This window comes from Chelonoidis abingdonii, unplaced genomic scaffold, assembly GCF_003597395.2.
Source record: "Chelonoidis abingdonii isolate Lonesome George unplaced genomic scaffold, CheloAbing_2.0 scaffold0735, whole genome shotgun sequence".
NCBI lineage: Eukaryota > Metazoa > Chordata > Testudines > Testudinidae > Chelonoidis > Chelonoidis abingdonii.
This window is the reverse complement of record NW_027424996.1, coordinates 9,901-24,918: the sequence shown is the minus strand read 5'-3', so window position 1 is coordinate 24,918 and position 15,018 is coordinate 9,901. Positions and strand designations below refer to the sequence as shown.

At 39.8% G+C, this 15,018-nt stretch overlaps 1 protein-coding gene across 1 annotated transcript; it reads left to right on the top strand.

The window, feature by feature from the left end:
- Positions 1-1,095: 1,095 nt before the first annotated feature.
- LOC116833640 (olfactory receptor 10A7-like) lies at positions 1,096-2,145 on the top strand. Its single transcript, XM_032795292.2, has one exon. It carries the CDS (start codon positions 1,096-1,098, stop codon positions 2,143-2,145), a length of 1,050 nt encoding a protein of 349 aa, XP_032651183.2.
- Positions 2,146-15,018: the final 12,873 nt, after the last annotated feature.

Genomic DNA, 15,018 nt, shown 5'->3' with positions numbered 1-15,018 from the left:
AACAAACAAAGAATCAGAATGGACTCTGGTCCATATATTATGAAACCATAATCTGTTCCATATGAATTGGAATTATCAACAGTTATTTAATGATAATAATGTCACTTTGCATTTCCATAGCAACAGTAATCTGAGGATCTCAAAGATTTCTACAAATATTAATTATTTTAGACACAATTCTACTGAGGGATAAGTAAAATTTATCATCCCTTTCTATAGCTGGAGAAACTAAGGCACAAAAAGGAGAAGTGAAGTGCCCATCTCCTCTGACTTTTCTGTGTAAAACCCTCAAGTGCTTTAAAATTCCACCTGGTCATGGTGGACAAAAAGGTAGCTTTTTACAGAATCTCAATATTATTATTTGACAATCACAGAACAGGGCAGAAAACTCTGTGCCAGTCAGATGGGACTCTAGGAGGGAAATATGCATCTTGTGCAAATCAGCATGGATCCATCTACTTCAAAGAAACTTTGGTGATCTATGCAATCTCGGGGTCCATATAGTATGCCGATTAGAACATAGTGTAGCCAATATGTTCCTGATGAATTTTGACAATAAGAAATTGTGTGTCCTTATTGGAGAAGAGGGAAAGATGGGATAATTAAAGGCATTTGAAACAGGATAAAATTTTAAAAGATCAGTGAAATCTATCCATCTATCCACTGGTCAACTGGGCTACCTATTAATCTATTTCTCTATCTATAGATCTATTTGTGTGTCATTCTATCCAGCTGAGGGGCCTTTTACAGGTAGTTCTGACTTTTTCAACAGAAACTATACATTAGGGGGATGTTTCTTTTCCTTGAGATATTTTTTCTCATTTCGTGACCACAGCTAGAATGAACACATACCAATTAACCCAGATTGGCATCTACAGCAAATTTGCCCTAGAGAGAAGTGAGAAGAAGCCCTTATAGTTTTCAGGACAATTTTCAAAGTCATGTGGGGAAGTTAGGCACCGAGGTCCAGATCATTAAAAGTATTTAAGTTCCTAAAACCCCTAGAAATCAAGGCAAGTTATACACTAAATTACCATTGATGATCTCAGCCCCAACTCCCATGGAATGGCCATGGGAGTTGAAAGCCTGACTTCGATGTGTGCCTTTAAGCTTTTCTCCTTATTTTCTGCAGTGGGTCATTTCTTCACAAGATATCTGGGTATTTATTGTCTCCCACAGATAAATTATGTAGAAGAATCAGGAAGGGGGAACCTCACCACGGTGACTGAATTCATTCTACTAGGATTGTCCAACCACCATGACCTTCAGGTGCCTCTGTTCTCCATCTATCTGTCCATTTATACCATTACACTGATGGGGAACATCCTCATCATCCTTATCACCATGGACCCAGCCCTTCACACCCCCATGTATTTCTTTCTCCGGATCTTATCCTTCCTGGAGATCTGCTATACCTCAGTCACTGTCCCCAAGATGCTGGTGAACTTCCTCTCAGACAACAGGGGCATTTCCTACGTGGGCTGTGTTGCCCAAATGTACTTCCTTCTCTTCCTTGGAATCTCTGAGTGCTTCCTTCTGGCCGCAATGGCATATGACCGCTATGTGGCCATATGCAACCCATTGAGGTACAGGCTCATCATGGATAGGAGGGTCTGCCTTTTCTTGACAGTTCTCTCTTGGTTCTGGGGTAATGTAGTGTCCCTAGTACAGACAGCCTGGGTTTTCACCTTGCCATTTTGTGGGTCCAATCAAATTAACTATTTCTTCTGTGGTATTCCCCCATTGATTAAGCTTTCTTGTATTGACATCCCTCTGTATGAAATGCAGTTGTTTATAGCAGCTATACTAGTCATCTTCATTCCATTTTCTCTCATAGTTGTGTCCTACACCTTTATTATCTCCACCATTTTAAAGATGGGATCAGCTGAAGGCAGACACAAAGCCTTCTCCACCTGTTTCTCACACCTCATTGTGGTGACATTGTATTACGGAAGCTGTGGCCTGATCTATTTAAGACCTAAATCCATTCATTTACTAGACACTAACAAAGTGCTGGCTCTGATATATACAACCATCACCCTGACCTTGAACCCCTTTATCTACAGCCTGAGGAACAAGGAGGTGAAAGAGGTTCTGAGGAGATTGCTGGGGGACAGAATGAAGAGAAAAAATATTTTCTTGTAGAAGGTAATTTGGGCACAGCTCTTGTTCCGATATCAGTAACTCAAATGTACAAATCTGGAGTAGTTCCCTTGAAGTCAGTAGCATTCATAGTTACAGTTGAACTAGTGTCTCAAAACTGCAGAATGAAACACTTTTGTCAATTTTTTGTTTGAGTTTAAATTAGAAATTTTGGCTAAAGAACGTCATCAAAGTTTCAGAAATGGTTATTATATTTGTAGCTGTTTGAAACAAAAAGAGGAAAATCACAAAAAATGCATTTACATTTCACATAGCAATGCATGGGTTATTTTCAACTCAGCTCAAAATTGCAATGAAAAATTCTGTTAAAAATCTTATTTTGGAAAACAGTGTTTATGTGCTGTATGCTAACCATTTTGAGAATGATTTTGAATAAATGTTCATGTAAAATTGTTGAAAATGAATATAAAAAATAGATAATAAGGTAAAATACAAAGTTTCACTAAAAATGAAAAAAAAATAAGAACATCTGAAGGTACCAAATGATGCTAATTTCTTTTTTGTTGTTGTTGTTGTTGTAATTTTTTTTAACCATTTCTACTAAACAGAGAGTAGAAAACCAAACAAGAAAAGGAGAGTCCCTTAGTTCCCAGGTGATATTCACAGAGCCTTCATAAAAGCATTGGCAATTTCATTGCAAATACAATTTCCCCATCAAGACTTTTCTCAATGCCACTTTCACATCCTTGTTCTTCAGGGTGTAGCTCTCTATGGGTTCAGCATGAGGGTCAGTGTGTCATAAAACATGGACAACACCCTGTATTATAAGGAAGAAACTGGAGATGTGCCCAACTTAGGTGCTGCAGAACAGGAGGAGGATGGTCAAGTGAGATGTGTGTAGGGGAAAAAGTTTCAGAGTCCACTTCGTAGAGCATATCTCAGGATGGTGGAGATGATGTACACATAGGACCGGACAATACACAGGAATGTCCACCCTATAAAGATCCTAACGGCAAACAAGATTATCTTCTGGAGGCAGGTCTAACTCCAGCTTCCTTGATTTCATTGACTACCCTGAAGAATAACATATTGTTCAACGTAAATAAGGTTGGCAAAAATCTTGACTTTCCTCTGTTTCTGTTCCAGTGATGCTCAATCAGCAAGGTGTGTATCCAGGCACTGAAGATAACAGAAACAGTTATTGTTGCAGTAGGAAGAGAACCTGAGACATAAGCCCTTGTATCAGAGGCCTGGCATGAGGCTGGCAGGCCTGGGATAAAGTAGAAGTCAAAGTCACAGAATCTGCAAGAACAGGGCTGTTAATGTTGCAATACACATTACACATTCCTAAGAAGTGCTAGGCACAGAGTACTCACACAAATACATCCCAATATCAAGTGGTACTTGAACATCCCAATATAGAGGATAATAGAAAAACATTCTCCAAGGATAACAGGAAAACACTGACCCTTCTTAAAGATAAGGTCAGGATGACAGTAAACGATAGAGATGTTTTTGTTGAACCAACATGTACAAAGTAATGGGTGATAACTAGCCACGTCAAAGGGCAGTAACTATGCCAGAGGGGCAATATGAAACTTGTTTGTATTGTGGTATAAAGATGTATCTCAGAGGGAGTATCATTGCCTGGCTAGGGAGGAACAGAAAGTCCCACCATTCACTGAGCTATCCATTGTTATGGCCATATACGTGTTAGTGGTCTGGTAGAGTCTGCGGGATACTAGTACCATGCTTCATAGATAATAAAACTGGCTGGGTGCCTTCATCCCTTAACGGATCTTGTTGTCATTGAGCAGGTTGCTCAAGGTCTGCCATGCCAGCTGTCTGCGCAGGACTGGAGCGGCACACAGAGAGAACACACACATGCAGATAAACATCTACCAACATCTAACGACAATCATGTGAATCAAATACACCAAGGGATACAGGAAGTATGCAGTGAAACCTGATTTTTTTTCTTCCAAAAGAACAAGTGTCTTCTAAATGAGATTAAGGAGTCATTCACTGGGACTAGTCCACAAGAGATAGTTGCACATGTTTTTGACCTCAGCTGTGAATTCAGACTGATTTGGTTAAACTAATATCGATGCTTGTGGGTACTTTTTATTTTGGTTTAAGCCAGACTCATTCATTTTAGCCAAAGGCTTCATTTAAACTTAAATACACAATTTTTAACCTGAAATAAGAGTTTCCATAGAGGCTTATGCACCAGTTTTTAGGCAAGAATATGATTGAAGTTCAACCAATGGAACTTTCTTGTGTAAACAAAGCCATAGTTTGGAGCAATGTACAGAGTATAAACATACAGTATAAGCAAAAGTGTTCACATTGGCCTACCTCTGTTCCCACCAAAGTAGATTCCTGGTAAAGAAGATAACAAAGGTGAAACTGAAGCTGTGTGGAAATCTGTTTGCCTATAGTTTGTAGCTGCTCTCTTTAATCAATGCCTTCCCCTCCCAAGCCACTAGGCATAGCACTCAAACTCAGGATCGCCTACCTCCCAAATCTCATTGATCCTTCAGGTAGGATGAGCAAAAGCAAGAGTTATTTTAAGAGAAATTACACCCAGATCAGAGCCCCTCATGGAACTCAACATTTCACATGAGAGCAGCACAGACATGCCTAGTGCTTCCAGAATTCGAATCACAGCTGTAATGGAAAGGAATGTTCCACCTTTGCCATGGTGGGTGTCAACTGGTCCATAATTTGACAAAGATTTACTTATGATGTTTGTTTTACTTTTCCAATTTAGCTAATAACATTCTACAGTGTATCAAGTGTGGCTCAGCTTCCAAAGGAGCTTGAGGCATTTAGATGCTCAAATCCATTGACGTTCAATGGCAATACGCTAATCACATACTTTATTGCTTTAAACTATAAAAAGAGTGAGCATAAGAGATTTTATCCAATATTTTGTTCTCCTTTTCTAACTTTTCTCTAGTTGAAAACGGTTAAAATTTTCCTATTCGTCCCTATCTTTCATTTAGTAAGTTATGGTGGAGAACCCTCATATTTCAATCAATTGAAAGGCAAGGAGTGGAATTCAGAAGACCTGGTTACATTCCAGGTTCAGCCACAGACTCCCTGGGTGCCCTGGCTGCATCACTTATTCTTCCTCATTGTTCAGTGGTCATGAATAATAAGAGAAAGCAGCAAACTGAAGCATACTCTCCTACTATACACCACCTGTTTCAAGCAATATATCATCACAAACATACCTTGTTTTCCAGTTATGTGTGGTAATAATATTGACTTTCCTAACAAGAGTGTGGTTAGCATAAAATCTGTTCATTATTCTGAAGGTGCTTATTTTTCAATGGTGAAGACCACAGAATTACCTAGATATACAGAAGGACTATTATCCAGAGTTGGTAAATTGTGTGTTGAGCTTTAAGCCTGAGTAGCCTCACTGAAGTCAATGACCCTTCAGCTGATGCTTCAGTGGCATATTTTGAGCATGTGTTAAACTCCATTTACTTTAAAGTAACTACTTACAGGTTTAAAGTGAGACATGTGCTAAAATGCTTTGCTATAACGAGGCCAAAGTTTTGTAAGAAGTGTTTGCAGGACAAGGGCACTGACCATTTTGAAAATAAGTCTGGATGCTTTGCTTTGCTTTAAAGTACACTGTTGTTCAAAGATGAATCGCTTTGGAAGAATTCTCTGGTCCAGGTTATACAGAAGCTGTCATAAACAGATAAGTAAGAGTTAAATAGAACAGAAGTACTTCATATCTCTTTTGCCTATAAAGGGTTAACAAGATCAGTGAGCCTGGCTATCACCTGACCAGAGGACCAATCAGGGGACAGGATACTTTCAAATCTTGACGGAGGGAAGTTTTTGTGGGTGCTGTTAGTCTTGGTTGTTGTTCTCTCTGGGTGCTGAGAGGGACCAGACATTCAACCAGGTTTCTCTCCAATCTCTCCGATACAGGCTCTTATAAGTTCAGAATAGCGAGTACTAGGTAGATAAGGTGAGTTAGGCTTATGTTTGTTTCTTTATTTGCAAATGTGTTTGGGTGGGACGAGTTCAAATGTGTATTTGGCTGGAAGGAGTTCAAATTTGTATTTTGCTGAAAGGATTTTAATTTGTACTTGTATACTTATGCTGGGAGGGTATTCCCAGTGTCTATAGCTGAAAGACCTGTACCTATTCCATTTTAAATTTACAAAGATAAATTTTTACTGTTTTTCTCTCTTTAATTAAAAATTTCTTGTTTAAGAACCTGATAGTTTTTTTTTATTCTGGTGACGGGGTCTGGATTCACTAGGGAATTGGTTTGGAGAAGGAGGGAGGGGGAGAGAGAGGCTAATTTCTATCTGTGTTAGGATTACTGTCTCTCTCAGGGAGAGTCTGGGAGGGGGAGAGAGAGGAGGGGGAAGGTGATTTTTCCTCTCTGTTTAAGATTCAGGAGTTTGAATCACAGTGATTTTCCAGGGTAACTCAGGGAGGGGAAGCCTGGGAGAGGCAACGGTGGGGAAAGGGTTTTCTTTCCTTCTCTTAAGATCCAGAGGGTCTGGGTCTTGGGGGTCCCCGGGTAAGGTTTTGGGAGGACCAGAATGTACCAGGCACTGGAATTCCTGGTTGGTGGCAGCGCTACAAGCACTAAGCTGGTAATTGAGCTTAGAGGAATTCATGCTGGTACTCCATATTTTGGATGCTAAGGTTCAGAGTGGGGAATTATACCATGACAGAAGCTCAGACTAAATGATCACAACAGCCCCGCTGGCCTTGGAATCCACGAATCTGTGACAATTACCTCCCTGGTGTTATGTTTCCCACTATGGGTAGTCACTACCAAGTAAATGGCACTCCACATAGCTTTTATACTTGAGCCCTCCATTGAAGGCCAGCTCTGAAGCCATGTGAAGCCAACAGGTGGTCTCTCACTGGATCACACTCATGGGTTTACAATACGAGGCCCTAATCTAGATTCACATCTGTGTAATTTAGGCTACATCTGCCCTTGGAGCTACAGGTGTGATTCCAGCTCCTGGACACATATTTGTGCTAAACTGTCATTGAGTTAGCATTCTAAAATAGCAGTGTAGCCGCAGTAGCATGGGCAGTGGCAAGTGGCCATGTGCTAGTCACCTCAAGTACAAAGCCACTCAGATCCCAAGGGCACATACTTCATTCAGCTAGACTGTGCTGCCACTCCCCCAGCTTCTAGTGCAGCTGAAGCCTTGAGTAGAATTCAGCTTAGCTGACCTGAGCCTCATTGACACAGAGGCTGCTTGTACCATTCTAGCAGTATGAGAAGGGCCTGAAAATGGATATAAATGACATTGACATCCACTCCAAGGCTCTGTTACAATTCACAGAGCCACATGAAGTCCCTATAATGTGAATAAGAATCAACTCCAGGAACTCTCAAGCAAAAAAAAGACAAAAGTTTCCACTGAAATTCTTTCACTGCAGAGTTTTTTTCCGACCAATTAAAAAGACACAGTGGGAATACATGGGAGTAAATCCCCAGTGTGTTGGGCACAGCGGCTGCAGCATAATTCCACCCCAAAGGTCATATAAGGGGACTGAAATAGACCATAGATATCAGCACATTCATTCTGCAGAGAGCTGAGCAGAGAGAGCTGGAGGTAGGAGGAAATTATTTGAGTCTACTTACATTCTAGTTGGCGTTCACTATTGCATAGACTGAAAACATATCTGAGGGCATGTTGCTTTTGCTTCCATGACTTGAACTGTCTCTGTATAGAAACCTGGGGGGAGGTTCTCAAGTGGTGTCATTTCAAAGAAAGACGTTTCACCTGCTGCGGATTGGTCCCTTTAGTATTTATTTTTCTGGCTTTCCTAAAGTAATTTAAAACTGCAGTTAAATAGGTGCCATCTTTGGAAGTTCTTGACATTAGCCACCCCCAGGGCTCTGTATAGTAAGGTAAAATCTTCCATCAGGTATAGAGATTGGGAAACGATGTAATTAGAGTCCTGGTCCATGCTTGGGGCTCCTAGGCATTAATGCATTTCAAATAAATAAATAAATAAAACATGTCCCACAGCAATGCAAACCAGAGCACACAACTCAAGAAAATGACATAGAGATAGTTCTGTATCAGCAGAATGTGGCAATTGCAAAGAGATATACCAGTACCTGATAATTAACTTAAAGCAACTAGGAGTTTGTATTGAGTTTTATTACTTTTTGTAGAAAGAAAGTGTGTAGAATTAACACTAATGATGAAGTATTTTTTTTTCCTTTTATTTAGTTTTTTTTTTCAATTCCTTGTTTCACTAAGCCATCAGTGATTTCTGGAGATCTTGGATATTGAATTAGGTCATTGCCAATTACATGTTATTTTGCCTGATCATATCATAAACACAGAACTTCCTAATTCTTTAACTCTAGAGGTGTTTAGCAACTTGATGGATTTTCTGCTTTCTCATATATTTATCTAGGAATCACTTTTTGCAAATGCACACATGAATGAGACTCCTCATGTGGCAGTTTGCTCGATCGTAGCCCTCGGCTTTATGAGACACCTGATAGATTTTCTATTCCCAAAATCCAGGTTGTTGTCTCTACAGTCTCTGTATTCATGCAGCCTTTGCAGGTGTCTTAAGAGCGGAGCATCTTGAGAACCAGCAAATGGGACTGGATTGATGGTGGGGAGTTGGGTGCATGATATGAACAGTTTTGTCTGTCTCGCTCTATAGACATGTCCCCCATCTATGTAGTTTGATCAGTCATATCATTGGTTTCTGCAGAGCAGTATACTCTCATATTTATAGAGTATATTCAGGTTCAATTCTGTGCTTAAACCAGGGAAACTTAAGATACCGAAATCTCTTCCTGCCCCTGCCATCAACTAATTATGAGACCTTAGAAGAGAATCACTTCTTGCTTCTCTGTGTCTCAATTTTCCATCTGGAAAAGTCAACCTACCTCGCCCGAAACCCAGGGCTCTGTATAGTAATGTAAAATCTTCCATCAGGTATACAGATTGGGAAACGATGTAATTAGACTGCAAGTTCTTTGGGGCAAGGGCTGTCTTTTTTAGTTCTGGCTTTGTCAGGAGCATAAAATAATGGAGTCCTGGTCCATGCTTGGGGCTCCTAGGCATTAATGCATTTCAAATAAATAAATAAATACACATGTCCCACAAGCAATGCAAACCAAAGCATATAACTCGAGAAAATGAGACAGAGATAGTTCTGTATAGGCAGAATGTGACAATTGCAAAGAAATATACCAGTACCTGATAATTAACTTTAAGCAACTAGGAGTTTGTATTAAGTTTTATTACTTTATTTGTAGAACAGAGTTTCTCAAACAGGGATCGCGACTTCTGTTTACTTGACCCAACCACAGGTCCGTCCAGTCGCAGCTCCCACTGGCCACGGATCGCTGCTGAGGGACTTAAGGGCTGCCACTTCCAGAAACTCCCATTGTCCCAGAGTAGCAATCTGCAGTCAGTGGGAGCCGAGATCAGCCGGACCTGTGGATGGAGCAGGTAAACACACTGGCCCGGCCCACCCGGGGCTTTCCCTACAGAAATGGCGACCCCTGTTTGAGAAACCCTGCTCTACTTCTCTATACACAGTAGTCACATTTCCTTACAATCCTGCAGTCACATACTCCAGGTCTTTGTAAATTTCTTCATAGTTTAGATTTTTTAATTCTCTTCGCAAACAAAAAATAATCAGACTTTTTACCTCTCTTTGTACTCTCTCAGGTTTTCTATTACCCTTTCTTTAACACACCCCTCACAAAAATCAAAATGTGCTTTGGTCCATATATTATTCAACTATAATCAATTCTATTTGAATTTGAATGATCAACAGTTATTTGGGAACATCTTTGATTCAATGATAATAATGTCATTTTGAATTTCCATAGGAACAGTCATCTCAGAAACTCAAAGGGTACTATAAACATTAATGAAATTAGCCTCACAACTCTACTGAGAGATAAGTAAAAATCATCATCCCTTTTTATAGGTGAAGACATGAAGGCAAAAAGAAGTGAAGCAGCATGTCCATCTTCTCTGACATTTTAGTATAAAGACCGTAGGTGCATTAAAATTCCACCAGTCATGCTGAAAGGGAAGTTTGATTTTTTCAGGCTCACAGTATTAGTCTTTCGGATTCACTGAGAAGAGGGAAAATACTTATCGTGCAAATCAATGTAGCTCCATCTACTTCAAAGTAGCTTTTCTGTGTTCTCTGAGAGTCTATGCAGTGTGCCAATTAGAACATTGTGTAGTCAATCCATTTCTTACTATTACCAACAGGAGCGGCGCCAGGGTTTCTGGCGCCCTAGGCAGAATTTGGGGGAAAGGAAGGGGCGGCATATTGCGGGAGCTTCCGATTCTGCTCACATTGCACCGCCGAAGAAGGACCCTCAGCTGAAATGCTGCAGGCGACAGCGACAGTCATTCTCGAAACATTGGAGGTAGCTCAATTGCCTGCCACTGTTTTCCATGGCTCGTCAAGGGAGGTTCCTTCTTCGGTGGTGCGACAGGAGTGGAACCCAAAGCTTCCGCAAGCCCTGTGGGGAGTGAGCAAAATGCCGACCCTCGAATCCTGGCCCTTAGGCGATCGCCTGGGTTTGCCAAATGGAAGCACCGGCCCTGATTACCAACAATCAACCACAGTGCATACTTAATGTAGCAGGAAAGACGATTGGATGGTTAAAGGAATTTGAAAGAGGATAAAATCAAAATAGTTCAGTGAAATATATCCATCTACCCATTAGTCTATTGGTCAATCTACCTATTGACTTATCTGGCTTTCTATTGGTCTGTCTGTGAGTAATTTTGGCAATTCATTTGGCAATTGATCTTTGATTTTCAGCAATTAAGTATGCCCAGCGGTCTGTGATTGGGGATGTGTTAGATCGGTAGATGGGATTGAGTTACTACAGAGAATCTTTCACTGGTGTCTGGCTGGTGAGTCTTGCCACCTGCTCAGGGTTTAACTGATCGCCCATATTTCGTGAGAGTCAGGCAGGAATTTTCCTCCAGGTCAGATTAGTAGAGCCCTGGGAAGGTTTTTCACCTTCCTTGCAGCCTGATGGGCATGGGTCACTTCCGGGGGATTCATCCTGCCAGCCTTGAGGTCTTCAACACAATTTGAGAACTTCCATAACTCAGACATAGGTTATAGTGGGGGTTGTTATAGAAGCTGGAATGGGTAGATTGCTGTGGCCTGCATTGTGCAGGAGGTCGACTAGATGATCATAATTGGTCCCTTCTGACCTTTTATCATTGAGTTATGAGTCTGTACTGTCTGAAAGGCAGTTCCAGCCGATGTCCTGATTTTTACACAAAAACAATGAACTTTGTGGGGGTGATTCTTTCCCTTAGACATTTTCTCTCATTTTCTGACCAATCTATAATACAGAAATGCCATCACAACAGCACTGGGATTGGAAGGAGCCTAAAGGAGATTTGAACTTGGTGAAGTGAGAATTTGCCCAATGATTTGGGGGAAGTTTTCAAAGTATTAGGGTTCCCTCATCCTCCCTTGGCCTTGTCGCAGCACAGAAGCAGAAGGCCAGAGTCCAAGTGCAGGAGTGCAATGTTTACTGGGGTTGTCAAGCAAGCATTAATCCACAGCTCTGAACACTGTATAGTTTTATTTGTATCTTTTTCCCACTCCTCCTACAGAGGCTTAATTATACTCTAGTGCACACCCTGCTCCACACCCTTTATACGGTGTCCCCAAGCGGTGCTGATTCTGCCGTCCCAAGAATGGAGGAAATGCTGCCCTGCATGTGCTGCCCCAGGCACTGCTTGCTCCACTGGTGCCTGGAGCTAACCTGTATGTTTGTATTCTTCTGCTGCACTGATACTGCTGTTTTCTTGTGCTTTGGATTTATTATTTTTTTAAATTTTGTCCCAATAATAGTGGTTCAAATAAAACGACAACTGCATATTATTTCAACAGAAGTGGGAGAATCCATTGTTTTATTGAAAATAAGGGAAATGTGTTTGCTATATTTGTGGGGTGCTGTTGCAGTGCAAAAAAACATATGTCGAACACCATTTCAAACTAATTATGGTTCTTTTGATATTAGCATCCACTTAAATCTGAGTTGAGAAAGGTTTGATTGAGTTGATTAATTTTCTTCTATCTCCCAGCAATCTGTTTTCACTAGACTGGTAAAGTCTAAAGTCTTTAACTATTGCTTCTCTTTAAAATTGCTCTCTTTCGCCAAAGAAGAAAAAAGCTTTCAAGATGGGAATTGTTGAAGGAAGACATTTTTTGACTGGTGCTGGTGCCTGTTTCGAGGATTTCACGAAGGTGAGTTTGTCGGCAATACAAGACTTGCAGTTATCAGAACACAGTTACGGAGGATACATGCATTCAAGAGACATGCAAACTCAGCTAAAGGATGACTTGGAAATATTGACTGGTTTTCCTGCATTCGATGAGTTACAGATATTATCGGATACAAGCAGTTGCAGTTATTGGTGAGGATAGATATTTAGTGACTTTCACCATAAAAAAGAGTTACTAAAAGTATTGCCTATAGAAAAGGGAAACAAAGGGTGAGGAACACTATATATATTTATTCAAATCTATTGCAACATCAATTAGTATGCCACTACACAAGCTGTCTGGATCACCACTGATGGGCGCATGAATGAGCACGCAAAGGATTCATTGCACTCTGAAGAATGAATGGAATCTTTCCAAACTTTTGTCTATAATCATGCAATATGTCCACAAGAAAGCTTTGTGCATCAAAGTTCTTTCTTTTCAACACATCATGAATGTTGTTATTAAATTATTAACTTCTTCAGTGAACCTTTGACACACCGACTTTTTAAGTCCTGTGGGAGATGTTGATGAAAGCAATCTGATCTTATCTTGCACACAGAAGTACAATGGCTGAGCAAAGGTAAAGTTCTTGCAGTTTTTATAGCCTAATTGAGAAAATCAAAGATTTTGAAGCCACAAATCAAAACTTTAGCAACTAGAGACTCCAGCTGGTTAATGGACATGCTTTTCTTGCGACCACCACTGACAAATTAACATTTTAAATCTTGAGCTCCAGGGAAAGACAAACATGTGGCTCAAATGATAGGTTCTGTAAAACATTCAAAGCAAACTGATTGTAGATGTCACATATGAAGTCTAGCAAAGTCTCGCATGACCATAATTCCCAAGTATGAGAAATGGTAATGTGACAGTGTTTAACTAAAAATCACCATTTGGTTATCAGCGCATTCAAACACTTCTGGAACAATTTGAAAGGAGATTTCAACAGTTCACCATCACTGAACCTGTAGTTGCCTTTCTTGTGAATCCTTTTACTTGCCAAATAGAGGTAACAGAAATGGCTACATCAATTGTGAGTCTCATTCAAGTAAGAACAGAAGACTTGGAACAGGAGATTTTGGGCCTTCAAAATGATATTATTCTAAAATCCTGTGCAACAGATGAAAACTTTTGGAAACTGGTTAACCGAAAAAAGTTTCCTGTCTTAAAAAACATAGTATACAAAATAAAATCTTATTTCAGTTTCACTTATGTATGCGAAGTTCTGTTTTCAACAATGCACATCATAAAATCAAAATACAGATCTCGGCTTACAGATGCCCATCTTGACAATTGCTTATGAACAGGAATATCATCCTACTCTCCCAGCTAAGAAAAATTGGCTGAAGAAATGCAGTGCCAAAAATAACACTGACTCTATTAGAAAAAACACATGACTTAATTAAACCTATTTTCCACTAAGTGCTGATAAGCGCGTATGATTAACTTGTGTATAACTTTTTTTCATATTTGTTTCTTTGTTTATTGAAATCCAGATACCAGTAATAATACAAAGAATATTTTCAATTAACCATAACTGGCTATCTATGTTAAAGTAAGAATAATAAATATATTTGGACCAGCCGATCAACAATGTTTTACTTTTTTAAAATAAATACGAGGAAAACTGTTTATGATATTTATTTTGTAAAAACTACTTAATTTTTTCTTACAGGTAAATAAAAAAGAGCAAATTCACATGATAAGGTGAAAGAGTAATTGCCAAATAATTTAATTAATAGCTTTTACATGTGAAATTACCTTTTTTATCTTATGGATTCATTATGTAACATTAAATACAATTTTTTTATATTATTTAATGTACAAATACAAAATAAGCCTTGAAAAATTGTTGGCGCCTGTCACACTCTTCTGAAAACATGAATGTGATACTGGCCACAAAATGATTGGGGACCACTGCCTTACAATTTATGGTCATGTTCTTTTTTGGAGGGTGGTGAGTTTGTAGGCTTCAGTACCATTTCTTTTTTATCTCATGGGAGGGGTAAAGAGTGAGGTTCTGTTTCAGCCAGGGTCACCATTTCTTTAGCTTTTAGTGTTTCTTGTACCTCCGCCCATCCACCTCATCCCTCCAAACCGGTTGCTTGATCTTGTCTTGGGAAAGGAATTCTACATTTGTATATCAACCTCCCACCATGCCCAACAACACTTTAATTCTATTCCTTATATTTTCTTATTGGGCTGTAACACCAACTGGCTAGGCAGAAGCAACATATGGTGTCTTTGTTCTTTGCTCACACATGGTAGTAAGACACAAACAATTGTGTTTTAAAGACCTCAAAATTCAAATGGCTAAACAAAATCTAAAAGTCTATCTCAAGCAAATATACAGACCTGAATGTTGTATTACCATCACCAACAAAATGCACGTGGGGCAGTAAAGAACCCAGGTACAGATCCTTAAAGGTATTTAGGTACCTAACTCCCATAGAAATCAATGGCAGTGAGCCACTGAAATATCTTTGAGGACATAGGCCCCAACTCTCATAGAATGTCCATTGGAGAATGTGCGCCTTTGACTGTTTCTCCTTATTTCTCGCAGTAGGTCATTTCTTCACATGATATCTAGGTATTTATTGTCTCCCACTG

What these genes read in the sequence shown, in the direction of transcription:
- LOC116833640 (XM_032795292.2), top strand. Translation starts at nt 1,096, where the DNA reads ATGTGTGCCTTTAAGCTTTTCTCCTTATTTTCTGCAGTGGGTCATTTC.